Source organism: Camelus bactrianus, chromosome 8, assembly GCF_048773025.1.
Source record: "Camelus bactrianus isolate YW-2024 breed Bactrian camel chromosome 8, ASM4877302v1, whole genome shotgun sequence".
NCBI classification, from domain to species: Eukaryota; Metazoa; Chordata; class Mammalia; order Artiodactyla; family Camelidae; genus Camelus; species Camelus bactrianus.
In genome coordinates, this window is record NC_133546.1 from 31,116,330 (window position 1) to 31,143,446 (window position 27,117).

Consider the following 27,117-nt stretch of genomic DNA (forward strand, 5'->3'; position numbering starts at 1 on the left):
TTACAATTCGGAAGGACATTTTTAAAAATTCTTTGCAGTGTACAGTCCTAAAATCATTTGATGAAGTGTTTGTAGTTCATTAATTATACTGAATATAATAAAAGATGTTGCTTACATTACATTAAATCATATACTATTATGCTGGTTATTTTGTACTCAAAATAAATCATTAACGATTTAGATAAGACTCATACTTCATGTTTAATGATTCCATGAGAGTTTATTTTAATGTATTGCCTCTTTACAATTATCCCCTGGAGATATATATGTTGGAGAAGACACATCTGCATTAGAAACATTAGGTATGCATTATAGTGTTTTGTGTTAAATTAGCTACATACGTGCTTTCCCCTATAGTGCTTTCTCTTTTTGCTGTTGTCTACCTCTGTGGTTGGAAAATACATCACATTTGAGATGGGAAGATTTAAGTATTTTAGTAATACAAAGTTGCTGATCAAGATCCATAAAATCATTGAATATGACTTTCAGATCTTACGTCTATATTTAGTTTAAATTTATATATTTGGAGAGTTAACCAAATGAAACAGTTTAGAGAGTTAATTCAAGTTTGCTTTACAATTAAAATTATTTCAGCCACTTCAGATGGGATACGAGAACATGAAAATGGCCTCTGATTTTGTCCTCGCTCAGTTAGAATTGGGTTAAACTTACCGTTTTTATCTGTTGCGTATTTGAAAACACTTATTTGTTACTGCCGCCTTCCTTATCTACAAGTGGCCATCTGTTTTAAAAATTACCAAAAAATTGAAACATAAATTTTCTAAAGTACACCGAAACAATCTCTAAGCATGATTTTTTTATGTGGGTAAAATGCTCTGACAACTCTCTAAAATTGCATAATGTATCAAATTCTTTTTCTGGTTCATATTTTAAATGGTTGGATAAATGAGCCTCTCTATTAAATGCTTAATGTTTGAGTTTTCATAATTATGCTTCAATTGGTTGTCTTCTACTAGAAAGTATGCCAGGGATTTTGTTTCTCTTTCTCATCACTACCTCTATGACTAGAAAAGTTATAGTTTTATAAATAGATAAATTTACACATTTAGATACATTGCCTTCTGATATAGAATATTATAACTAAGAAACCCTCATTTATCTAAGAAACTTTGTAATGACTTTTGCTCTTATGTAGTGTGTCACACATATATTGTGTATGACTTAATCACAAATATGTTTATTATAAATACACCAAAGCATGGATATTACAACAGTATTGGATAGTATCAAAGTTAAACAGTTTAGTATATAATATAGTTTCCTCTTAATACACAAACTTGTAATAAAAATAATGGAAAAGGAAAGTATTTTAGCCTCTTACGATCTTTATTTTTATGGGAAATTGTTAAGTTTCTCAAGACTTTATCCCTCACTGGGAATAATATATGTAGGTATATTTCTCATGTTAAGAAAATTTCTCTGTATTTTTGGTTGTTGTGTAAAGAGATGGTTTGGAATTTAATTTAGTAAAATTCTATAGCTGAGGGTATATATAAGTAAGTTTTTAGGCTAAGAAAAGGGATATTGCATCTTTCAAAACGCAAAGTCATTTTAATTTAATCACTGTTGAATTATTTCCAGATGTATGCCATTTTTTCATTGGTTCTGTATTATTTTAAATGCGCAGCATGAATACATTAATAATTCCAAACACCAATTTGACATTCTTTTTCAGTACAGTAAATGTTTGTGTATGATACCATGGTCACATACATCTACTGTAGAAATATCTTTGTGCATATATAGTGTATGGCACATATATATATTCACATAATATATGTATGTACCTGTGTACCAAGAAGATATAGTGACTTATTTACAGAAATTTAAGTGTCATTCTGCATATATTCTATATTAACCTAATAGATCTTTATGTTTTGTATCTAAAGAAAAATAGTCAATTTAGTATAGAAGTTCTATACACAGCTGTTCCATCTGTCATGACATTTAGATGGTATTGGATGATATTATGCTTAACTGCATGTTGAAAATACACAATCCATTTATTTTTCAATTTTTTTGGCTATAAAAGAAATGTCAGCATGTTATTTTTTCCAAATTATGTATTTTAAATTTTATTTTCTATTGCATATCTGTCTGTTTAATTGCATGGCAAAAGATATCTAACCAATGCATGGGCAAATTGAAATACAAACCAAAAAAACATAAATTTTATTTTATTTTGTTTTATTTTTTAACGCACATTTTTCTGCTTTATTGAATGTGACAGAGTCACGCTTTTCATTCACCATTGCTTCTCTTTTTCCACTGTCTGTGATTTGCTTGCCAGGAGGAGCTACTATTCTTACTCCTACTACCTGTAAGTAGAAAATGGGTGATATACGACTTTACATGTGTTAAAGATGCAGTATCCCTTTTCAAAAAAAAAAACCAAAATCCAAAAAACCCCAGAATGTTTGCAATTTTGGTAGTGTTTCAAAAATATATTTTTTCTGGACTCTAAAACTATAACGTTTACTTATTAACATATTTGTTAATCTTTTTAAAAAGGGATATTGTATTTCTGTATGTTCAGCTATTTTTAATTTTTCTTTACAATTTTCCGTAAGTAGCTATAGACTACAGCCCAAAACATCATTTATTTACTTAAGTCAAACTTGTACCTTATCAATATGATACCTCACTCATCTGATAAAGTAGAGATAGTGGTTGTAATTCACTAATCCCTGTCTTTACATAACACTGTTATATTGGACAAAGTGACCCAAGTGATGTTTTCATAGAAGAACATTCAAAATGCCTTTGCAGAATGCAAATCAGGTAGGTCTGGCTGTGATAACATCTCTCTTCCCATTTCCAGGAATCCAGGATGAATTATAACTTCAGAACACGTTTGGTCTGACCATACTATGCTCTTGTGGAAGTGGATAAAATCATAATGTTGCAGTGACAAAGAAATTAAAAATTATTTTTGGAGAATAAATTTTGAGTTTGTTTATAATAAATAGTGCAAACCAAGACCAAAAAAAGAAAAAAAAAAAAAAGGAAAGAAAACCTGTCAGCCTACACAAAACAGTATATAGGTATCACATATCTCCTTTTTTCTCTTCCAAAGTCTTAGCTCATCCTATACTTAAGAGATGCTACTCTGAATAAGGAAGGAGAGTAAGGGAAGGAAATAGAGTCCACTCTATTTCCCTGGTCATTTTCAGTTTATTACCTTAAATTCCAGGGTATTCATTCAATCCAATGGGACATATAACCCACAGTATTTATTTCACCAGGTAAATTTAAGCTAGCTTTACAACAAAATTTGGTAAGAGTCTCAATGACTATAACAGAATTCTGCCAACATTTTAAATATTATAAACATTTGGCTTCTTAAAATCTACTAAAACAAGCAGGTGTAAACTAACAGCACTCCAAGCTTATTGTGATGAATCATAATATCCTTGTTAAATCATGTGTGATGAAGCCAGAGGTAATTAACTGTACCATTTCATACAATGATGGAGCACTTTTCCTCTTTATAGCCCATCCATATATCCACCTGCAGAAGTTTATACTGTTGGCTGCTTTGATAATGAAAGTCATTTGCACATCTGTCAAACTCAAGTAGTTGCAAAATGATTTGCTTAACTGTCCTGTACATTAAATATGCCGGTTGCTCAGAGGGAGACAAAACATCAAACATACAGGAATCAATAAATATTTAATTATGAGAAAGAACATCAATAAGCTTACCATTATCCATCCATTTATCTGTAATATTAGAATGGGATTGCCTTTTTAGTGGATGGGTAGCATTTCTATATTCTAGACTATGTAGTAGCTTTTGATACTTTGTTGTAATACTTAGGGTTACTGGAATTATCAATCATAATTAGACAAAATGTCACATACATATGTTTTTAAAAGCTGCTTAAACAGATCTAGTAAAGCTAATCTGAATTAAAGATTTTTTTAAATAAAAGTAGAAATAAATTAGAGTAAAACTTAAAAGAAAACCAGATGTAATCTTTGAGCTAACATTCATTGGCATTGTCATAGTAACTGTCAGTTCTTGATCAAAACACTTAACTGTAATGTTGATTTTTATTTCTTTTGTAATAGTGTGAATTAAAGCCTACCTCACAGGGTTGTTGTGAGGATTAAGGTCTAAGAATTAGAGCCATGCGTGGTTGGCAGATATTAACAAAGGTTACATATATTCTCCCATAATTTGTCAATTAACAGGTTTGTGAATCTGAAAAGTAAAAGTCCTTCATTGACATGAAAAATTTTACCTGTCATGTATTTGACAAATTCATTACTTCTTGTTTTTCCTCAATCACAAATATTTTTAAATTATATGTTTTAAAGTACAGCCTCTAAATTTAAACATGTCTTTTCCATGTACTTCAAACTGCCCATCATCAAAATTTTTACATTATTTTTAAACCAAAGTTCAAGTTGCCTTATTTTTGTCTACTGCAGTCCCTCAAATTTTTTGAGGAATGAATTTATTCTTTCTTCTTACCCAAGAAACAAAGATTGGAAGTTATTTCTTAAACTTTTTTTTAAACTGTTTTAAAATTTTAAAATGGCAAAACATTTGTGCTACATTCACATTCTTCTCAAATTTATACAACTGATGTTTAACTCCTAGACTGATGAGTGCTTTACATTATAGTACAGACGGTAATGTGACAATTTAAAAAAAAGGTCAGCAACTGGATATAGTATAAGGGCTTAGGGCTTGGAACTAGGTCATTCTTTACTGCTTATTAGATAAATTTTAATCTTGGGCACATATTTTACCTTGTCTGAGCTCAATGAGCTCATCTGTACAATTAGAATCCTCATGTCTTTTTCAGTGTGCTGATCTGAGAATTAATTGAGTTAACAAATGACAAGTGTCAAACATGTAACAGGCCTCATTCATCCATTCAACAAGTATTTACTGAGTGTCTGCTTTGTGCCAGATACTGCTCTAAGTTGTTAGGTATATACAGATGGTCCTTCCCTTTGTGGAACACATAGTGGGGAAAACAGTTTAAAGGATATGTGAATGATAATGTGATGAGTGTTATTATAGGCAGAAAACATGGTGCTATAAAAACACCTACCAGGGAAACTTAACCTGAGGCAGATTGTATTGGGTTCAGCTGGAAAAGTCTCTCTGATGAGGCAGGACAGAATGGAAGCTAACCAGATATTAGAACATTGAAAGAACATTGTAGGTCAAAGAACAGATATCCTATATGATAGCCTAAAGGTAAGTTTGGAAAGTGAAGCCTCTAGACTAAAATATGATGTGTAACTTGCCCCATACAGTAGTTCAAAAAATAGAACCACTTGAAAGAATAAGGAAATTTGACATGAACATTCAGATTCATGGCTTCTCTTTAAAAATAATTTAAAAATTAGAAACTCAAATCTGGGACCAAATTCCAATAAGTCACTTAGGCCCGTTGCCCACTAAATTCCTCTCCTGTTATTCACAGTCCCTACCCTTCCATGCTGTGTCTCATCACTGGCAGCAGCACTATTTACGTTCCTTGTCTGACAACTATAAGGGCTTTATGGTGTTCTTACCCTCAAGCCTAGAAAAAAGAGATAAGAGAATGAACATGAATAGAGCAGATATTGCTACTATGTGATGGTGTTGGTGATAGTGGCTGTGATGGTGTAGTGGTAGTGGTAGTGATGGTTGTGGTGGTAGTCTTGTTGCACTTTTGTCATTGTCTTCCTATTGATAGCACTGTCAATATCATTATTGTTACTTCTAGAAAAATTAATGCCATTTCCATCTCTAAAACTTAGTTTATGACCCTCTTACTTAGGTATCTGTCAGATCTGTTGTGTCAGTATGTTGGTTGTTGTTCGGTATGAACCCCTAAAGCCAAGAATATAATTCTCAGAGAAAACTATCCTACACATGAGTATCTCAAATCACTAGATTAATTTTTAAAGGAAAAGCCTTTGGACATAAACACAATTATTAAATGAGTCTTTTTAAAAAAGTATTTGTAGTATATTTACTCTAGTACAGATACTGATGAGAATCAGAAGAATTTGTCCAAGGTAATAACCCAGCTGAGAAATATTCTTAAAACAACTAGAAAATATTTCCAAGGCAGCATAAAGTGCTGCCATAAATTTAGAATATAATATAATCTGGCTACTACAGGCTTTAGAATGTCTTTATTTCTTTTTAGAGTACCTTATTAATGTGGGGTAAATGTTTCATACACCTTTAATAGTTTTTTTATTGCATGTTTCATGTGTAACATTGAGAAAGAACAAGAGTGTATTTCACATCCTTGATATGTAAGATAAAGATGTCAGTGTTTGAGTAGCTCAACAGTCTAACTCTGCTGATTTCAAATCCCCTAAGTCATTTGCCCTGCTGCATTTGTAAGGCCTTTTTGTAGTTGGTACTCTCTAAAACACATCTTTAGGATCTGACCATGTCTAAATCCAAGATTATGATCACTTGTATAAAACCTCTAGAAAGCTTTTTTCAAGCTTTTCTCAAAGTGCTTTTCTTACAAAGCATTAAATGTTCTCATATATTCCTGAGTTTTTGCATTATATCTAGCTGTGGCTGATTCTGCAAGTTTCCAGATTAGGTTTGGATTAACATTATATATACATTGCTAAATATGTTAATACTACACGCTGCATCTTTTCTCAATAATAAAGAGTGAAGAATGGGATTTCTTTGTCTGTTTTACTTGGATGACGGTAGTAAAATAAACTTGAAAAAGTAGTCATGTTATTCCCCAAGAATAACTTCTAAAAGTTGGTCAAAAGTATTAATCATCCAGGAGGAAAACCAAAATTTAGCGTTTGCTTAAGTTTTCCTTGAGCAACTCTACTAGGATGTATTTATTTACTATTTTAATGAAGTATAGTTATGCTTTATGATAATTTATTTTAATGATAAAATACTAGAAGTGATGATGCATTTAAATTGACAGCTTAAATGTTGAAATATCCATATGACAAGTAAAACAATTATATAGCTATCAGCAAATATCGTTTTAATGTCAAACTTAATTCCTGAAATTAGGACATGTTCTTAGAGTTTCTCAGACAAATCTATATCCTTATCCTTGGGCTTTCCTGAACTACTGACTGCTGGTGTCAACTCCCCTTCAAACCTCATACTAAGGTTTCCCATTTGTATTTGTCTTGGCAGCAAGCTTGCCAAAAAACGCAAAGATGCCCTGGGGAACACCCGGCAGGAGATGACTCACATGGTGAATGCTATGGATCGAAGTTACGCTGATCAGAGCACTCTGCATGCAGAAGACCCTCTTTCCATCACCTTCATGGACCAACATAATTTTAGTCCAAGATGTAAGTTCTCCATCAAAATCTTAATAAATAATTTTTAACACTTTTTAATTCCTCTCAATTCAACACATTACCTTTTGAATAGTGGGAGGAAATAAGAAAGAGACATGAAAGAAGCAGCTAGAAAGAGAAAAGGTGACACAGAAAATTATGGCATTTATCAGGAGGCTTATCTTCAGTCTTGATATTGGATTTAGTTAACTTCAAACTGTATGAAATATATTTTTATGTTATAAGAGATATTCATATAGCACCCAGAATGAATCATTTGTTATTGCTTTAAGTTAAAATGCTTGATTGTCTATATAAAATTAGTTCCTGTCAAAAATTATTTATAATTATTTTGCTAGTTGAGTCTTCTTTGTGTGAAAGAAAGTTCCTTTTGAGATAAGAAACATCATAATTCTTTCTGGGAATTACTGGCATGGGAAAAGTTATTCTATAGACTCCTGGAGAATTTCAGTAATAAAAAGTTAACAAGGGGAAAGAGGAATCTACATACTCTAAAGTATCTGATGTGAAGTCCAAAAGTTTACTTGATTTGAGGGGTTGGCAGGGCAAGGTGAAATCCATCTGTCTATCCACCTATCCATATTAAGAATTCCTAATGTTGATCTCTGAAGGCAGATCTTTTAAAATATTTCCACTGAAGTGCCGTTTAATGGCAGACAATTTGAATAATTGCCCCACAAGCAATATTATTGCTTATCCTCAAATTTTCTATGCTTTTTAAAATACCATGTTCTTTAGCACTGTGTTTATTTTTTTTTACTTAAATTTAAGTTAAATTACCAGTCTCTTCAAATCCCCCCTGTAAAATTGATACTTGAGGCAGGCAAATCATATTTATCCTTGGCCTTTTGTATACAGAGGCATTCTGCCACAGATCCTCGAGGTTTGCTTACTCAGAATGGGAAGAAACACATGTGTAAGGAAAGAAGTAAACAATAGAAGTATTATTTTCTATACAAATTATAAACATATGTAGTGGTAAGGTTGAAAAAATAAAGTATTTGCAGTCTGTATGCATTTATGTCTTTTCAGAAAAGGAAGTTTTTTTCTGAAATGTTCAGCATGGTGAAAACTTTTAGTAATTGTTGACCATCATTTTCCCTGGTACATATCTACACCAAATTATTAGTTAGAAATGCTGTATGAGTCATTTTGGAATTTAATTTTAATAATGATAATTTGATCTATTTTATTTTTATTTCACTGTAAGATAAATGATAGAGAAAAACATAAAATACTATTATTGTTGAAAGTAAGTTTTGCTAAAAATATACATGTACATCTCTCTAACCACTTGATTTAATAATCGATCAATTAAGGACTTGAAAGGGTTTTTGTTTCCCAAACTTTTCTGTCTATTTCTATATTAGCACCTTATTAGGAAGCTTGAATTTGGTAGTGTAACTACAAATATCCAATTATGAACTTGGAGAAAGGATTAAATCTATTTCCCACAGTTAACTAAAAAAATTTATTTGAATTGAATATGAGATAATACTTTCCTAAGTACCTCATGCTTGTTAGATTTAAAATGGATGATTTTCTTCCCCTGATTTCATAATCTTTATAATGTCAAGTTGAATCTTCTTGGCTTTTTCTATTGAACTAACTACTGAATTATAATTATAGATGCACCTTTCCTAGTATTTTGAGATAACCCAAGCTGAAAAAGAGAATTTTACCCTTCTAGTTTATAGTAATCAGAGAAAGTGCAATAATTATATTTCTTAAGGAATGATATCTCTGTTTTAAAGGGGAAAAAGGAGTGTAAAATACAACTTTAGGGCAATATATTCCTTCATGAGCTTTGTTTTCCTACAGTGCCCAATGATCCACTTGTGCCGACGGCTGTGTTAGGTGAGGCCCTAATTCTTTGTCATCTTTTTTTGCATGGATCACACCTCCTTGCATGGATTCTAGCTTTGCCTATACAGTAATTATTTACAGTGCAAGAAGCAGCTTGATCTCGAAAATATAGTCTTGGTTTTTATCAGAAACCAACTATGGTCAACCCAATTAGATCTAGTGCATTTCAAATTAGTAAGATATGCTTTTTCAAAACAACATATTCTATAATTATTGGTTCTGTTAGATTTGAAGTGAAAGTACAATGGCCCTTGATATATGACTAATGGTTCCACATGCAAGTTAGTAGAATGAACCCAAATGCACACACGCCAGGGGCCAGGGCTATCTGAATAATTTGTTTATATATAAAAATCTACCTGATTGTAAGGGATTGTCTAAGTCCTCCTGATTATATAGCAACTAAGGAATATATTTCCAAGTGAACATTAGGAATGTGTGCATTTGCTGTAGGTTTGTCTTTGCTAAGAATTTATAAGTGCAGATAAATTTGCTACAACATTGATACAGAATTTTGCATTATATATTTACCTTTCATGATGAGTGTTATCTTTTAAAAAAATTTGGACTAAGCTAAGATTTACCACTGTATAACATCTAAGTCAACTGGTATTTGCTAGTGATGAATAAGACCTTTTCAGATCTAAAATAAATTAAATTAATTTTTAATTTAACTATATATTTAAGAATAGAATGAGTTTCATTTCAATTTGTACTCAGTTCCTTGACTAATTATACACCAGTGATTCATGATCAGCTTGCTTGTACATTCACAAGTTGTCTTATCAGTTTGACCCCAGTGCTTTTAATATTTAGGATTTAACCAAAGACATGTAGAAATTGCCAGATAAATGCATCTTAAAAGTTCCCAGTTCTCATGTTTTATATTTAAATTTCTTTGAACATAAAACTTTAGCTTACATTATATTCATGTTTTTATTATCCATGTATTCAGTATTTAATTATATTTTTAAAATATATTAGAACAATGCAACTAACTCAGTTAAGCAAGATATACTTCTTTTCCACTAAAATCATTACTTAAACTTATAATTGTTTAATATAAAGATATATTCTGAAAGAATCTATAAGTCAGTGTTTCCTGTTTCTGATTGCTCTCTTTTTGATGTCCACACCAATAATGGCAGGGAAATGGGCTGAGGAATTTGCCCCAAGGGATGTAGGCAGGAGCCAGGAGTCATGATCTTTGGGAGGCATCAAATGCTTCTGAAGATGTTATCTGCTGTTTTGGGCATTGTAGAATGCTGTCAGCATCAAACTAATAAGTTCAATTCAACTCAATTATTAAAAATTCAAGAAAAAATTTAGTTACCTGTTAAAATTTCATTATAGTAATATACAAAGAACATTCCAAGAACAATTTTAATAATTCTTACCATACCGTTTCCACAGAATTTTGTAAAGGGAAGATGAGATAATGCATAAAGTTTAAAAGATTACTGTAATAATTTTTCCCATGAAAAAGTATATTTATGTTTAAGAAAGGCTAGAGTTAACACAATAGAGCTATAAAATCTGCTTATTTAAACAGTCATTGTACATTTTGTATCATTTTGAAAATCAAACTGGTTGATTTTTCAAAATATTTGTCCTTTAAAAGCTAAATAGCTCATTAATCATACCAGATTTAGAAATGGTTTGTTGCATTTGTCATCATTCTTAGAGTCACTGTGTTTACAGTTGTTTTGCATCCAGTTGATTTTGTATTTATAAAGCAATCTATGAAATCACTTCAAGGATTGTTTGGTATTAATATCTGCTTACTGATTTAAAAAGAAGTTAGAAACTTTCGTATTGATTCATATTTTTGTTTTCTGTGTTTTACTGCTTCATTGGGTTAAAGTCCCTATAACTGGTAAGTGTATTGCAAAGAACTCTAGAAAACCTTTCCATCAAGGAAATATTTGAAATTATTCTTAAATGTATAATAAGGATAATGATTAGTACATGTACTCTTAACTTCTAGTCACATTATTAGGTAATTTAATGAGGCAGAAATGTATTGAGATTAATAATTCATGTGTGATTATTTTAAAAAAATACTGCTCATTGTACTACTGTATTAAGGTTAATGCAAAACAGAAGGCACTGTCTATTTCATATTGGTACATAATAATGTAAGATTTGGAATATGGGTAATTCTAGGTTTATCACTGAGCCTTTCACAAATGTAAATATTCCACTGCTCCAGCAGGTATGATGTGAGCTCTGGGGCTGCTTCATAGAGCACTGACTTCCTTAATTCCAGCTTGGGTGATTGCATTTTTGCCTCTCTGACGTTCTGTTCTCTTTACATCTCATCCTGAGGTGTATATTCTGTGATAGTGCCCAAATCAGTGGCTTCTGAATTTAATTTTGCTGGGGAGATGTATGTAATCTTTATGTCAGTCTACTGATTGCAATATTTTAGCAAAGGTGGATCAATTGAGTGTAATCTCATGGATAAAAGAGGAAACAAACACTCATGAACCATGTTTGCTAGCAAATGCTTGGGTGTAGAGGGATGGGAAACCAGAGTAAAGGGCATTAATTCATTTGGGTGTTTTTAGGTTACAACAGAATCCAGTTTTAATTTTTTTAATACAATGTGGAATTTTAGAAGTGAAAGCAAAAAAAAAAAAAGAAAGAAAGAAAGAAAGAAAAGCTTAATTCAGCCTAATAAGAGAAAGTTAAGTAAATGCAATCAAGCTAAATTACAGAAGGACACAAATCTGATTGTGGGGTTCTTTTTTTTTTTTTTTTTTTTCCTTCTCCAGGAAGAAAAAATGTTTATCATGGGGACAACAATTCATTTTTTGCCATATCCTATTTGTAGAGTTGGTGATAGAACAGGCAAATGTACCAGCACTTGAAATATGTTTAACTGTTAATTAAATATCGTTCTTTACAGTATGCATTATCATTAAAACAAAAGTTCCCCTAAGAGTGTACTTTCTCTTCTGTTAATGAGTATGGCAGTATAATGTTTTCCAGAGTAACACTCCTTAAAACATTTGTTTTTTATTAGCATGGTAAGTTTAAATGTGATAAATATTAGCATGCTTCTTCTCATTGTAATGATTAGTACTATGGTCATTAAAATAATATTTATTTTTCAGAGGTAAAATGTTCTTGTTCTTTTCTTCCTTCTAATGACAGACTTAAGAGTTTCTTTTCATGCTAAGCTAACAACACTGCTGGGATGGGACCTACACTTAAATGTGGGTGGTGAGGGACTTAATAGATTTTAACTAATTCATTCATTGAAATATTTATTGTTTGACTGCTTTGCACCAGGCACTAAGAATAAAAAGAAAAATATGACTCTGTCTCTACACCCTAAGCACTGAGAGTTTAGTGAGGAAAATAGATCAGTAAAAAAATGATTAAAATCCAGAGTTAAGTGAAATGAATGTAGGAGAACAGGAGGCCATGGGATCATAAAGCAGGAGCTATGTATATAGTCATCCTGGATGGACCAGGGAAGAATTCCAGAGGAAATACCTACATATTTTGCCCCAGAGACATACCCTGGTTTCTTTTATATAGTAGCCAGAAGAGTCAAAAAAATATCAGCAATAAAAACAACAACAATAATAATTAACCACGGGAGTGGAGACTGAGTACAAATGTACATGTAAGCTGTCTAGCAGGTGTAGTGGGGACAGGGGATGATTCTGTAGAGTGTTTATATTTCCCAGGGAGTGTATCATGCTAAAAAGCCCCAGGTGTTAGAGCATATTAGGATCAAAATGTCAAGGACAGCCCTGTGGGGATGGGTTGCCAAGAGGGAGGCTGGGATATGTGTGAGAAAGAGTTTATTCAACTTAGTCAACGATGAAAACACCTCTCCAATTGACAAAGTGATCTTCTGGTCCCACTCTCTACCACTATAACTGGAGATACAAGAAAAAGTCAGAACTCAGCAAAATCTCCCTCTTATACTTTTTAAAAGCAGATCAGATGTCTCTCTACATCTCGCAGCATCTGTTGTCTTCTTCATACACAGATAATATACTCTGACCTCCTGCCTTGAGCTGAATTAAAAGGCTTTGTCTTGATGGGGATGCTGCCCTAGGTCTATTCTATATTTCTTTCCCTTCTTCCTGTTATCAGAAAGATCTTAAGATCTTAAAATCTTCTTTGCATAGATATATATTAAACAAGGTAACTTTGTCTTTTTTTTAATCTTCTGGAATCTGAAAAATGCCAGATGAGAACCACAGTGCCACAGCAGAGTCCAGTCGTCTTCTAGATGTACCTCGCTACCTCTGTGAGGGGACAGAATCCCCTTACCAGACGGGACAGCTGCACCCAGCCATCAGGGTAGCCGACTTACTGCAGCACATTAATCTTATGAAGACATCAGACAGCTATGGGTTCAAAGAGGAATATGAGGTGAAAGTTTCAATATTATGTTGAATTTTATTTCTAACCATGATACTCAGTGGAATTTAACAGTTTTTCCTCTCTTTAACATAGCAAGGAGTGGAATACTCTGTAGACTCTAATCCTTTGTCTGTGAGTGTACAATCAGGTGTGCATAGGAGAAGGTGGGTAGATGGGTTGGAAAAATAGATACTTCCTGGGGCTATAGCTGGGTCTAAATTAATTTTAAGAAATAAAAAGTATTGGATTCCATAATATATTTTACTATGTTATTTAAAAGCCACTTTGTTGACCTTTTATTTCCCCCTTCAAAAATCCATAATAGGATGCCTCGAGTCCCGTTGGATCATTAGACGTTCTACCATTTGAATGACTTAAGCAGCAGATAATTCTCTGCCTCTTTGCTTGTTGACCCTCTGTTGAGAAATAAGATCAAGCTTCGTGCCCTGAATGTACAAATTTGTCACTCTGAGTTTTGTTTTGTGGTTTACTGGTTGAGGGTGGATTGGAAACAAAACAAAGCACTGCAAATCCGGACAACAAAAAGAAGCCCCAAAAAAGGACACGAGAAATTCTTTTTTCATCTATATTTCCCCTTCCTACTCAAACCAAAATACCAAGATTTGTACTACAAAAGAAGTGGTTTAAACTAAACATCCCAATAAGCATAATGTAGCAAAAAGGAAGCAATTCCTTTGCCACTTTTCACTTACTGAGAAATATCAGTCAGGGGCATAGCTGGGAGCCACCATACACAACACACCATTGTACGTATGCATTTAAAGTGAAAGAACGCAAGCAATATTTGAAAGACCATCTAACATACATCCAACTTCATAAGGAATCTTCAAAACTCTACATTTTATTTACAGATTCCTTGTATACTTTAGTTTGGGAGTGAGTAAAATTATCTTTGAATTGTGAAAGTCGGTTTTAGATATATTCCGGAAACACTATGCTGTGGTAACTAAATAGTACAAGGAATGACAGTCTTCTGCCAGAGCAAGTTCTTTTTGTTCGTTGCATGTGTATTCCTGTGTACCTCACTTCAAAGATCGCTGATTCTTTGAAGACCCCATTTCCTGTGTTGAGCAAAGTTTAAGTTTTTCTGCAAAAAGAAATCTATACCCATGTTTTAAATTGCTGCATATGGTAATTAAGCCAATCAACAAATTCATCTGTTCCAAGATTCTTGGAGATGGTGACTCTTTAATTTTATATAGTCCCTCGTTGTTGAGACTCAGTCATTTTCATGATCTTCAAATAAACTGAAATGTGATGTATTGCACACGATTTAATGAATAATTATGGGGGGAAAACAGGTTTTCTTTTTCCTGTTACAAATGCAAAAAGAAGCATATTTGAAAGATGCTCATTAAAAGTAGTCCTGAAGTTTTTGATGTTTTCTCTACTTCCATCTCACGAAGTTACAGCAATATTAAATTTGAGATACTCTCAAGGTCCTTTTTTTCCCTAAAGTTGTTTCTTGTCCTTAATGTGAACTCAATCCATTCCAAGATGAACAATAAACAATCTTTGAGGCCTGAACATTGAACTTGTTTACTGTTATAGGACTCCCTTCCTTTCTGAGAAAGTGGCTTTTACTATTTTGGTCTTCAGAACAGACAGACCTGATTCAAGAAAAGGAATTAAATTCAGTGTGCTTGTTAATTTTGTTTTTTTCTAGAGCTTCTTTGAAGGACAGTCAGCATCTTGGGATGTAGCTAAAAAAGATCAAAACAGAGCAAAAAACCGATATGGAAACATTATAGCATGTAAGTTCTCATACAATTCTTGGTGAATGTAAATACTGTTTGTAGCAGACAGAGTAATTTGCAATTCCTCCTTATATTAAACTTCCAGAAAATCCCAGAAGGTGGCACATCTGTTTATAAAGTAATCTATTTAAGATTAAAACAGCATTGGCTATTGGCCATGACTCTGAAATTGTCATTATCCTCATTAACTAAGTTGACTCAGACTCTTCGCCCTGTGAAGATAACGTGCTGTTTGATTTTATGTTTGCACATAAATGCATGGGGGTATCATTAACAGCTGAAAATACTGAAATAATGGAAAAGAAAGATTTTTCTCAGTGATAAATTACTATAACATTTCCACCACGCATATTCCAGGTGGAAGTGTTACTCTTTCCACATACTTTTATTTCTTCCTTGGAGCCAGTGTCTGAACCCCAGTAGCTCCAAGTTATTTATTATTAGGGACTTCCTCCCAATTAATTCTTCAAGATGTATATACATGATATAAATAAATTGATTATCGTATGAAACCATGGGAGCAGTAAGAAAAGTAACAGTTTAGTTTGTTAACTAGCTACTGATTTACTTTGACCACTCTAGTCTCAATTTAAAGTATTTTAAAGGATCTTATGAATACATCAGAATTTCACCTTGACTCTCATGACATAAAAAGTTGAGAGCAGGGATTCAGAGTTCACTCCCTAGTTCTGTGGGTTTTTTGCTGTAATGTGCAGGAAGAAGGATCCTACCCGTTTAAAATCATGCCTAAGAAACAAATTTAGGAGTTAGAGCCAGTTTGGTTCTTTATGGCTAAATGAAAATGATAATTTATCAGATGATGGTTTATCAGACATTATCATATCCCCTAAAAGCTTCCTAACTATGAAGATGCCAGTCACTGAGACTTTATTAACAGAATATTATCATTGTAATATGCAATGAGCTCATTAAAGTTCTTGTGTGACTTCAAATAATCAGTATTTAAGGAAATTTTGATAGTATACTATGGACAAGCTGCTGTTAACCACTGAATTGTTTTTAGTCTCTACTAGGGTCATTGTTTCAGAATGGGGAGATATTTACTAGCTTTTATTTTATCAATTGAAAATTTTAGATGATCACTCCAGAGTAATTCTGCAACCCGTTGAGGATGACCCTTCTTCAGATTACATTAATGCCAACTATATAGACGTAAGTATTTTTACAGTTCAGTGTGCCCAATTTGTTGGCTTATATATGTGAATCTTTTTGCTTGTTATTACCTATAAAGTGATTGCTAGCTTTTTAAAATAAAGAACAAACTGTACACTTTTCCTTGTTCTACGTCCTAGTACTTACTGACGTTGTTGTGCTTTCTTTCACACCTGACTTTGGTTTGGGCTGTAGATTTGGCTGTACAGGGATGTAAGTACCACTGTATGTAAATAACAGCACCCTATGATAAATATTTAATGTAATTACTCTTAATTACAGTTTTACTAATGCTTACTACTAGTTATCTCTGCATGCTTCACCTAATTAGCCTCATACAGTATATCTATGTTCATTTTTGTAACTCCTTTACATGTGTAAAGATCTTTTTTACCTCCTTCCCTTCTTCTATGTTTAGAAAAACAGGACCATTTTTAGCTTTTGACAATTTATTATGTACTCGAGTTTTATTTGTTGATGGTTTCTGTTTCTGGCTTTTATTCCTACCCCTCCCCAAACATATGTGAGAAGCTGGATAGTATGATGTGTATTAGTGTTTCTGAAATTTTTACTTTTTTACATTTGACTTCTGATGTTAAAAATGGGTAGGGAGACTATTTTGTGGTGTGTGGTATTGGTTTGTAAAGTATTAAAATTACTTAGGCAAAGTAATTACTAAATTGCATTTGTAAAATACACATATCACACATATATATTGAATCACACAGATCAAAGTTTGTTTTGATCATATGTTCTGCTGTTCAGTTTTGGTTACAAACATATCTACATGTAAATTCCTTATTTAATGGAAAGTAATTATCAAATAAAAATATTATTAAGGAGGCAATGTATATTACATATAGAAGGACAGATTCTGTTCATCCTTCCTGGTTCAAAATCGCACTGGAAATTGTGGGAATGTTCATTCATCTCTCTGTGCTCACTTCCCTCATCTTTACAGTGGGGATAATGATAATATTACTAACCTCATCATTTTGTTGTGAGAGTTAAACGAAGTAATGCATGTTGAACATTTAGCGCATATGAAGCACTCATTAAACTTCATCTATTTTTAAAAAATAATAATTAAAAAATAATTTAAACCTAGGTGTGCTGAAATTAATTATGCATTAATTGTAAGGCAAAAAGTAGAAATATCAATTATTGCAGTATATACATTTATATATAAAATATATGAAAATTAGTACCCAACTTTTTCTAATTTCTATAAATAGGAAATAATTTATCACATTTCCTAAGTTCACATTTTACAGTTATTTTGTGAATTGTCATTATTTATATATTTGAACTAATGAATTTTATTAAGTATAGTCTCTGAGTATATTGGTTAAATTCCTGATCATCATTTTACTCTCATTCAATATTTTAAATTTATCAGATATCTCAACATGGAAAACTAAGTCTACTCTTTAGAATTAAAAAAAATCAGCAGTTCTCTGACAAATTTGTACTTGTACTTCCTTATTTAGTTTAACTTTGGTTTTCTGCCAAGACCCTGGCAGGTCATTTTGTCCTGTCCAAAGAGTCCATGAAGACATTTGGTCCATGCCAAAAGTCCTTGATATTTGGTGCTGTCCAAAACCATTTGGCATGAAACAAGTATGCTCATGGACATTTTGGACAGGACCAAATTTCAAGGAGCTTTCGATATGGACAAAATGTCTTACAGACATTTTAGATAGGACCAAATGTCTACTAACTCAGGCTTTTACTAAAGCCCTTTGACACAACAAATTCAAAGCTTAACCCTATTATACCATTAAAATTTTAGCTACTCGAGATCTATTGGAATTCAGAGCAGTTGAAAGCAACTAACAACTTATTCCTTATCTGGAATAATTTGTTTTTTGAAACAATATTAAATGCTTAACTACATAGAACTCTTGGCACACTAAAAAAAGAAAAATACTAAAGCTTCTGTTCAGGATAAGATGCATTTAAAAATTATTTCCCTATATATGTGTGTACCTGTAATTATGTGTGTGTAAATTAACATTATCAGCACACACAAAATAGTTTTGGCAGATTCCTGAACATATTATAGAACTGAAATATTCTCTAAAAAATCTCAGCAGGACTTTGACTTGATACACACATGCATTGTCCAGCTCTAACATTGGAATGTTCTGTTATTTTTTTATGGTTCTAATATGTCGTTGTCCATTTGTAATGCAGTGTGTTGTACTTTTGGATGATAAAATGAGAATTAATATTTTTGAACACAATTTTGCCAGGAATGAATGACTAAAGAGTAACATGAAGGCATAAACATTTTAGTGAAACCAAACAAAATCTATGAAGTTACTTCCTAGCAAACAAAACTCAATTATGAAATATATATTCTAATCAGAGCCCTTAAAATATTTAATTTTTGTTTTATTTTTACCTTTCAGATAACCTAGGTTTGAGAAGTGAACTATGAGTTCACTACTCATTTCTGGACTTTTTACTATAACTTAATCTTAACAGGTGGTTGTCTTCATCTTTTTATGCCTTCATTCATTTGTTTCTGACACTGATATAAAATGATGACCAATTTGTTCTCCTATTTTAGGGCTACCAGAGACCAAGCCACTACATTGCAACTCAAGGTAAAACTTTGCCTTAAAAAATGTAATAGAATAACCGAACTTGCTTAATTATCCATATGGCTTTTTTTTTTTTTTTTTTGCAATTTTATCTGAATTAATGGGGGAAAAAATCAGCTCTTCTGATTAAACTGTTCTTTATTTGTATGATACAAATTGCTTTATCTGGTTAAAATATGTATAAAGTAAAGCTTGATTTATTTTTTAAATTAAAACTAAGAGAGAAGCTGCTGGTACATTTTGAGATTTGGTTCTTTGTATCCTGATGTCCCAGAGCACTAATCAACAGTGCTGGGCAGAGAAATTACTTATTTTTGATGAAAGCATGTGAGATCTCATCTTGTCTGAGGTGCCTGTTTTCTGTTGGCCTGGCATGTAATGGTACCCAAGACCAACATTGTTTTAATGAGATGCTGGACTGTCTTGCAGCAATTTTTTTTACAGCCAAGACTGAGACAAAACAAACAGCTAAAGGGAACTCAGTCAAGTTCATTCTTCATGGAAAATAAGAAGTAAAGAATTCTTGTTATAGTGGCACATTGGGGAGTAAAAGTATCCTGACAGTAACACCAAAACCACCTTGAGTTATCTCTTGAAATTGGCCACTGGCCATCAAAAGAGGAAACCTGCATATCTTATTTTATAAAAGAGGAAAGTAAAAAGGCTATTTTGCTTTTTTTGACAGAGGTCATTTTCTAAGTGTTTTTCACATGTCTTTGGAATAATTGAGTTTAATTGTAAACTCTTTACAGTTAGAAGGATCATCCATGAATAACTAGAATAATATTCTAGTTTCATGGTATGGGGTAGGGTATAGCCCAGTAGATGCTTTTGCACTTTGGCAATGATACTATAAGATTAGAATGTATCCTTATATATGGTAATTCTTCATTAACCCCTAAACATGCACTATTTATAAATGCTGTGTGTATATTTAATTGGTAATATGCGCTGCTTGGTTGATGGTGGCATGACATTTCCTATTCTCACATTTATTTTGAAAATGGATTAAAGTAATTTAATGATAGATATAAGTACCCTAGAAACTAGTGATATCTTCTGAATTTTAAAATATAGAAGTCAAATTGAAAAAAAACCAAACTTATACATGCCTATGTTTTGCCTATAGTGTGAATTTAGATACAAACTGAATTTAAGTACTTTCAGTGACATTTTGTGTTAGACCTTTAATTTTTTTTTGTTTGTGTAGTTTATATTGCTTTTTATTTTATCTAAACTTCTTACTAACTACCAAATTTCTCTGATAACATAATATTCAAAAGAATTTTTTTTCATAGGCCCAGTTCATGAAACAGTATATGATTTCTGGAGAATGATCTGGCAAGAGCAGTCTGCCTGCATTGTGATGGTTACAAATTTAGTTGAAGTTGGCCGGGTAAGAAGAAAAAAAATCTGTGTGTCATAAAATATGAGAATAAGTTGAATAGCAAAACATAACACACTTAAAATAGAATATCATTTAAATGTTTGAAAAAAATTCGTAGGCATGGCATTTCAAATGAGTGCTCCTAAGTGAGTCTTTGATGGCCCAGAAGTTACTTGATTTCTTATTTACTAATAAAATAAGCTTTGATTTTATACTAGAATCTAATTGCATTATCAGGCTTGTATATTTTTATGAGATTACACACAGTCTTTCTATTTATTGTGGAACAGATTCTTTTGTCTCATTTAGGGATTTCTAAAGTGTCTTTTAACTGTGACCTGAGGAGTTATCACTGAAATTAAATCATTTTGGTTAATGTGTATTATATACTCAGGTCCACCTGTATATACTTTCTGTTATTTAGGTTAAGTGCTATAAATACTGGCCTGATGATACTGAAGTTTATGGTGACTTCAAAGTAACTTGTGTAGAAATGGAACCACTTGCTGAATATGTAGTTAGAACATTCACCCTGGAAAGAGTAAGTACCCTGAAGTTCTACAAAAATATGTATATTGAAACTTTTTTTTTCCTTTACTGTCAAGATTTGTTTTGATGATGCTATAAAATCCATCCATCCATCCATTCAGTCATTCATTCTATAAATATTTATCTGAGAGCATAACATGTGCCAGGCATGTTTCTAAACTTCCAGACACATTAAATCCATGCTCTTTGTTGAGCTTATGATCTAATGAGGGGAGACAGGCAATAATAATAAATAAGCAAGGACATCATATATTAAGCAAAGTACTATTGATAAAAATTATGCTGGGAATGGAAGTGGGGAACATTGCTGTGATAGAGGAAGGAAGGGTTTACAGTTTTAAAAGGATGGTCAGGAAAGGACTCGTGGAGAAAGTAACATATGAGTAAGGGCTTGAAGAAAGTGAGGAAGTGAGTGATATAACTATATCCCACGGAAGGATTATATCCCAGCGAGGTGCTCCCAGATGGAGGGAAGAGTCATTTCAGAGACCCAGAGGCATGATATCCCTATCATAACAAGAAACAGCCAGTGGTCTGGGGTATTCAGAAATGGGTATGTGAAGAGAAAAGAAAGATGAGATAAAGTCAGAGAAATCACAGAGCCAGATAAGTGAGACTTTGTGAGCCACTATGATGAGTTTAGTTTGTAAAAGTAAAAGTAGGGAGCCACTGGAAGGTTTGAGCCCAGGAGTAACATGATCTGACTTTTATTTTTAACAGGATCAGGAAGACTAAAGCAGAGTGGGCAGTGTAAGTGCACAGAAGTAAGACATAGAAGCAACGATATTGTTGCAGAAAAGTTTAATAAATTTGACTACACAAAAGTGTGAAATCATCTGTATCAAAAAACTTAAATCTAAAAAGTGCACATACAATAAAAAATTGTAATTATTTAATATTCTTAATTCATAGCATTAATACAAGTAGAAAGGAATACTAGAATTCCCAAAGAAAAGCAACTGCTAAGATGCCTATTAAAAATGTTTAACCTCATATACTGATACACCATTTTGTATTTTCAAATCAGCAGGCTCTTTTTTAAAAAAGAGTAATTATTCTTAAAAAAGAATAATAATCCCCATTGATTTTAAGGGTATGGGTATTTTAAGAGACAGATGTTCTCATATGTTGCTGATCGCAGTTAAATTGCCATAAACCCTCTGTAAATCAGTAAAGCATATATCTACAGAGCTTTAAAATATTGATGTCCTTTGACAAAGAATTTTACCTTCCATGAATCTCTCCTAAGGAATTTATTTAAAATATAATGACTTCATATATAGTCCTAGAAAATTATAGATAGCCATAAATATCCAGCAATATATAGTTAAATTACATATCTATGATCTAGAAATACCACTCTTTACAAATGACATTTATAAGTGATTTTATCAACATAAAAATTAGAGGAAATATTAAATGGAAAGTACCATTATACAGAACGACATAATTATGATTATCACAACTATAAAATATGTATGAAAATTTCTTAGACAAATCAAGTACAACAAAATAAGCAAAAGATATAGGAGATTTCAAGAAAAGACATCAAGTTTGATTTAATGAATAACTATATCCCATTATTATGGAAAGAGAGAATATAAATATGCATTCTTCTTGTAAGTTAATGAAGCTCTAAGTAAAAATCAGTCATGAAGTTAGTCATAAAGAAAACCTGAACATAGAAAACAAATTCAAGGTGTTTCCAAAATCCAATGGAAACTAACAAATCACTAAGCAAACAATCTCCCACATTAGTCTCCTAGAAATCACCAAAGCCTTTTCTGAATAATCCTTGAATGAACTATTGCCCCAAAACTAAAACTAAATTGTAAAGATAAACAATTTTATATCAAAATTTCCCACAAGTTATCCTATGAGAAAAATATATATCCAAAAATGATTCCTTTTTTGAAAGGCAGGCTAAAATCTTGTGGAAAAAATTGTTGAACTAGAAAATCAGGAAAAAAACAACAATAAAACAAAGGAAAATTAAATATAAAACAAACACAAAGATGAATAAATTTAATCAAAAAGCTATTCCCTTGAAAAGATCAATAAAGTAACTAAACCACTGTCAATTCCAAATGAGGAACAATCAAAACAAATTATGTAATCTTAGACAACACAAAAGGGATATAACTACAGTTATACTTTTATTAGGAAAAAATGTGAAAATATTATGTGCAAACTTAGAGATAGGTATTTTAGTCTAGATACACAGATATTCTAGCAAGCTGTAATTTCCATAATTTGTCCCAAGGAGTTAGAAATCTGAACAGATGATAGAAGAAACTAGAATGAGTGTTAAAACTGGCCATTAAAATTGCATTTTGATTTCATAATTGAGGTATCCTTAATCTTGAAAGTAACTAATGAATACCTAATTCTTAAGTTAAACTATTTAGGCTATAGAAAACCATTAAAACCAACTAAATATATTTTAAAAGCTAGCATAATTGTAACAACAGAATCACATAAAGATAGCACCCTTAGCTCTTCTTTGTCTCTCACCTCTTTCTCTTTCCCAAGTATGCACACACATACACACACATTGCAGACCAATTCCATTCAAGAACATGTATAGCACAGGGGAATATACACAAGATCTTATGGTAGCTCACAGAGAAAAAAATGTGACAGTGAATATATGTATGTTCATGTATAACTGAAAAATTGTGCTCTACACTAGAATTTGACACAACATTGTAAAATGATTATAAATCAATAAAAAATGTTAAAAAAAAAGAACATGTATGAAAAAAACTTCAAAATAAAATACTGAAAATTTGAATCCAGCAGTGAATTAAGAAATGATCACAACATGATTGATCATGATTATGTTTTAAGAAGGCAAGGATATCACAACTGTGGTAGGAAATCTAGCAGGATATTTCATTATCTCAGTGCATTAAAGGAAGAAAACCATATGATTTTATTAATAGATATTGTAATGCACTTAATTTTATTTAAAAGACATTTATAGTAATACTCTAATTATATTAGAAAAATAAGGAGACTTCCTAAACATGATAAAGATAATGCAACAATAACTAGTAGCATCCACATTAAGGAGTGAAAAATTAAAGGCACTGCAGTTATAATCAGGAACGCAATGTGGATAATCATCCTCACTAATAGTCAACATTTTTGGAAGCTCTAGCAAATGAAATAAGACAACAAAAGAAACACATGGGAAAACTATTAAAAAGGACAAAATTATTTTTAGGTGTAATGATTTTATACCAAGAAAACTAGAGATAATATTTTGAAATGGAACTAGTAATTATTTAAAGTGACTAATTCAAGATAAGTATTCATGAATCTTAGCTTTCCTTCATGTTAGCAATAAACAGAAATAGATACTAAAAATCTCTTTCACAATAATAAAAAATTCTGAAGTAGCTAGACTATATTTAATAAGATGCAGATCCTAAGTGAATAAAACTAGTGTATTGAATGGCATAAAATAAGATGTGAATAAATGGAGACAGGCACTGTGCCCCAGAATTGGAATACTTGGAATTAATACTACATTATGGATTTAATGCAGTACTAATTGTAACATCATTGGGGCTTTATTTAAATTTTATTTTCTTGTTATTTAGAAATAATAAAATGCTAAAAAAGAGGATTTTTTTGAAAACCACATATTTGAAAATTACTTAGGAAAATTTAAGTTAAAACATATGATAAGGGAATATGCACTGTCAGATAGTAAAACTTTCTAAAAAGAGCAAAGTCTCTTTGTCTAAAATCAGATCTTTGAACAATTATGGCCTTCCTTACTAGAACTGACTTGAAAAGTAGTAGAGAAAGTGTTTTTTCATGTGCGTGATTTCACGGTGATGTTTATCATAGTCACGTCTATACTTATTTGTTGAGCCCTGCTTTGTGTAGGGTATTGTGCAAAGAACAGGAATGAAAAAGAATCGTAAGATATGATTACTGGCTTCCAAGGTTTTGGTGATACTGGTCTATATAGAATAGACTCTAAAGACAAACTTGCTAAATTTAGCTCATTTGTTTCATGCAATCTTTCTACCTTTTCTGATGGAACAAGTGAGATTGAGATTTCACAGAGAGCTCACAGTAGAGCTGAGAACACAGAGATTATAGTGGGGTTTTGGGGACTACAGACTGCACTGTTACTACAATTTACAGGCTTCTTTTAACAAAGAGGATGGGAAAATCTTTGAAATGTGCATTTAAAGGGTTTTCTTAAATTAACCCAATAGGAAAGAGGCACAACAAGGGATGATTTGCTTCTTTCGTTTTGTATTTTCTTTCTTTCTTTTTTTTTTTTTTGCTATTTGCTATTTGCTATAAATAATCCTCTGTGTGCTGAGACTTTGCACAGTTAAGAAAAATAGTCTGCCCAAAGAACAGCTTAGCTGTCTGTATAGTTTTACAAGCCAATCTAGAGTAGCAGTGTTCTGGAAAATCCCTACATACCATGCCTCAAAACCATTTTCAACATGGATAAGCAAAGCATTAAAACCTCTTTGTGAGGTGAGAAGCTAGAAACTTGCTTTTATACACCTCTTGAGAACTCAGTGCATTGGGTCAATAGGACAGCATTTTAACTTCCCATTTCTTCCTTTTCCCCTAATAATTTTATATATTGTCATTCCAAGTAAGAAACAGACTGTCAAGGTAAATAAAATTTACCCAGCCTTATAGAACTGAGTAAGACTTGTAATTTGCTTTCTTTGGCAGTTGTCTGAAGATGAAGGTAAGCTCGCCATGTCAGCATCCTTTTTCAGAAAAAGTATGATCTTTGATAAATTTCTCCTTTTTTTCATGGTCAGTTAGGTCAAGTACCCATGGTTGTCTTTAATGGCTTTATTTTGGTCCTCTTGAAAACACTTCTTTACATGTTTGCACAGAGAGGGTACAATGAGATCCGTGAGGTTAAGCAGTTCCATTTCACCGGCTGGCCTGACCACGGCGTGCCCTACCACGCTACAGGGCTTCTTTCCTTTATCCGACGAGTCAAGTTCTCCAACCCTCCCAGCGCTGGCCCGATCGTTGTGCACTGCAGGTGAGTGGTGGTCCAAATGGCATTGACTGTGTGCAGCTAGCTTTTTTTTTTTTAAGTATCAAGACAAGGCTTTTAGGACTCTACTTCAATTTAAAAAAAAAAAAAAAAAGACTAGGCTTTTAAGCACAAAAACTAATGCACGCTTATGAGGTTCCAGCTTGCCTGTACTACAGACAAGGTAAAACAGCAATGAAATAAAAGTTAACTCTAGGGAGGATATAAAATAAAAACTTCAGAAATAAATACATTCATCCTAATGTGTGTAGTGTTGTCCATAATTGCAAATGTAGAAACTCTGCCTTTTAGTGGCAACATCTGTGTGTGCGTGTATTTTAATCGCTCTTACAAATCCCACATTGTATGGAATGGTAGGTAAAGATAGAGATTTCTTGCCAATCTAGTAAATTCTCAATAGAATCCCAGCTTTTAAAACTAAATTTGAGACATACAGAGTTACTAAATGGCCTAAATTGCAAGAATTTGTGCTGTAAAACAGCTATTTAAGAATTAAAAAAAAACCCATCCATCAGAGGTCCTTGAAAACTATATCAGTGAAATCCAGCAAATATATACCAGGAAAAATGTGAGTATTATCCAGACTTTCTTCTGATTAGAAATTTCTCTTAAAACAAGCATTCAGAGACACTAAAAGCAAATTACGTGGCCTCATTTTGAGATATGAACAGAAAGATATATACTCAATCTGAAAAGCTTGTCCTAAATGCTGCACACCGTTCTCAGTCAAATACTATCCCCTCTAAGCTACATAATAGATGGTTGTGCTTAAGCGTTTTTTTTTTTCCTTTCTGAAAATCCAGCCTATTCAGTATTTAAATGACCACATATAAAAGGGGAAAAATAAAATGCAGAGAATGAAATAAAAGTAAGGCATCTCATTAGGAGTAGATATTGTGTACCCTGAAAAAAAAATCTGCAATTCAGTCCTCAGTCTTCCTCAAGAAATCTGATGTACTCTTCAATTAC

The 27,117-nt window shown here is 32.3% G+C and overlaps 1 protein-coding gene across 5 annotated transcripts in view; it reads left to right on the forward strand.

Annotated features, from left to right (window-relative positions):
• Window positions 1-27,117, forward strand: part of PTPRK (protein tyrosine phosphatase receptor type K) — a 510,632-nt gene that overhangs the window by 469,273 nt on the left and 14,242 nt on the right. For 2 of the 5 annotated variants that reach the window (XM_074368386.1, XM_074368385.1), the window contains exons 15-23: window positions 7,169-7,329; window positions 9,160-9,195; window positions 13,418-13,602; window positions 15,281-15,368; window positions 16,468-16,544; window positions 19,120-19,156; window positions 20,452-20,549; window positions 20,965-21,081; window positions 25,979-26,133. In XM_074368386.1, coding sequence (XP_074224487.1) covers window positions 7,169-7,329; window positions 9,160-9,195; window positions 13,418-13,602; window positions 15,281-15,368; window positions 16,468-16,544; window positions 19,120-19,156; window positions 20,452-20,549; window positions 20,965-21,081; window positions 25,979-26,133 — 954 coding nt within the window. The other 3 variants (XM_074368388.1, XM_074368387.1, XM_074368389.1) reach the window with 2 other exon arrangements.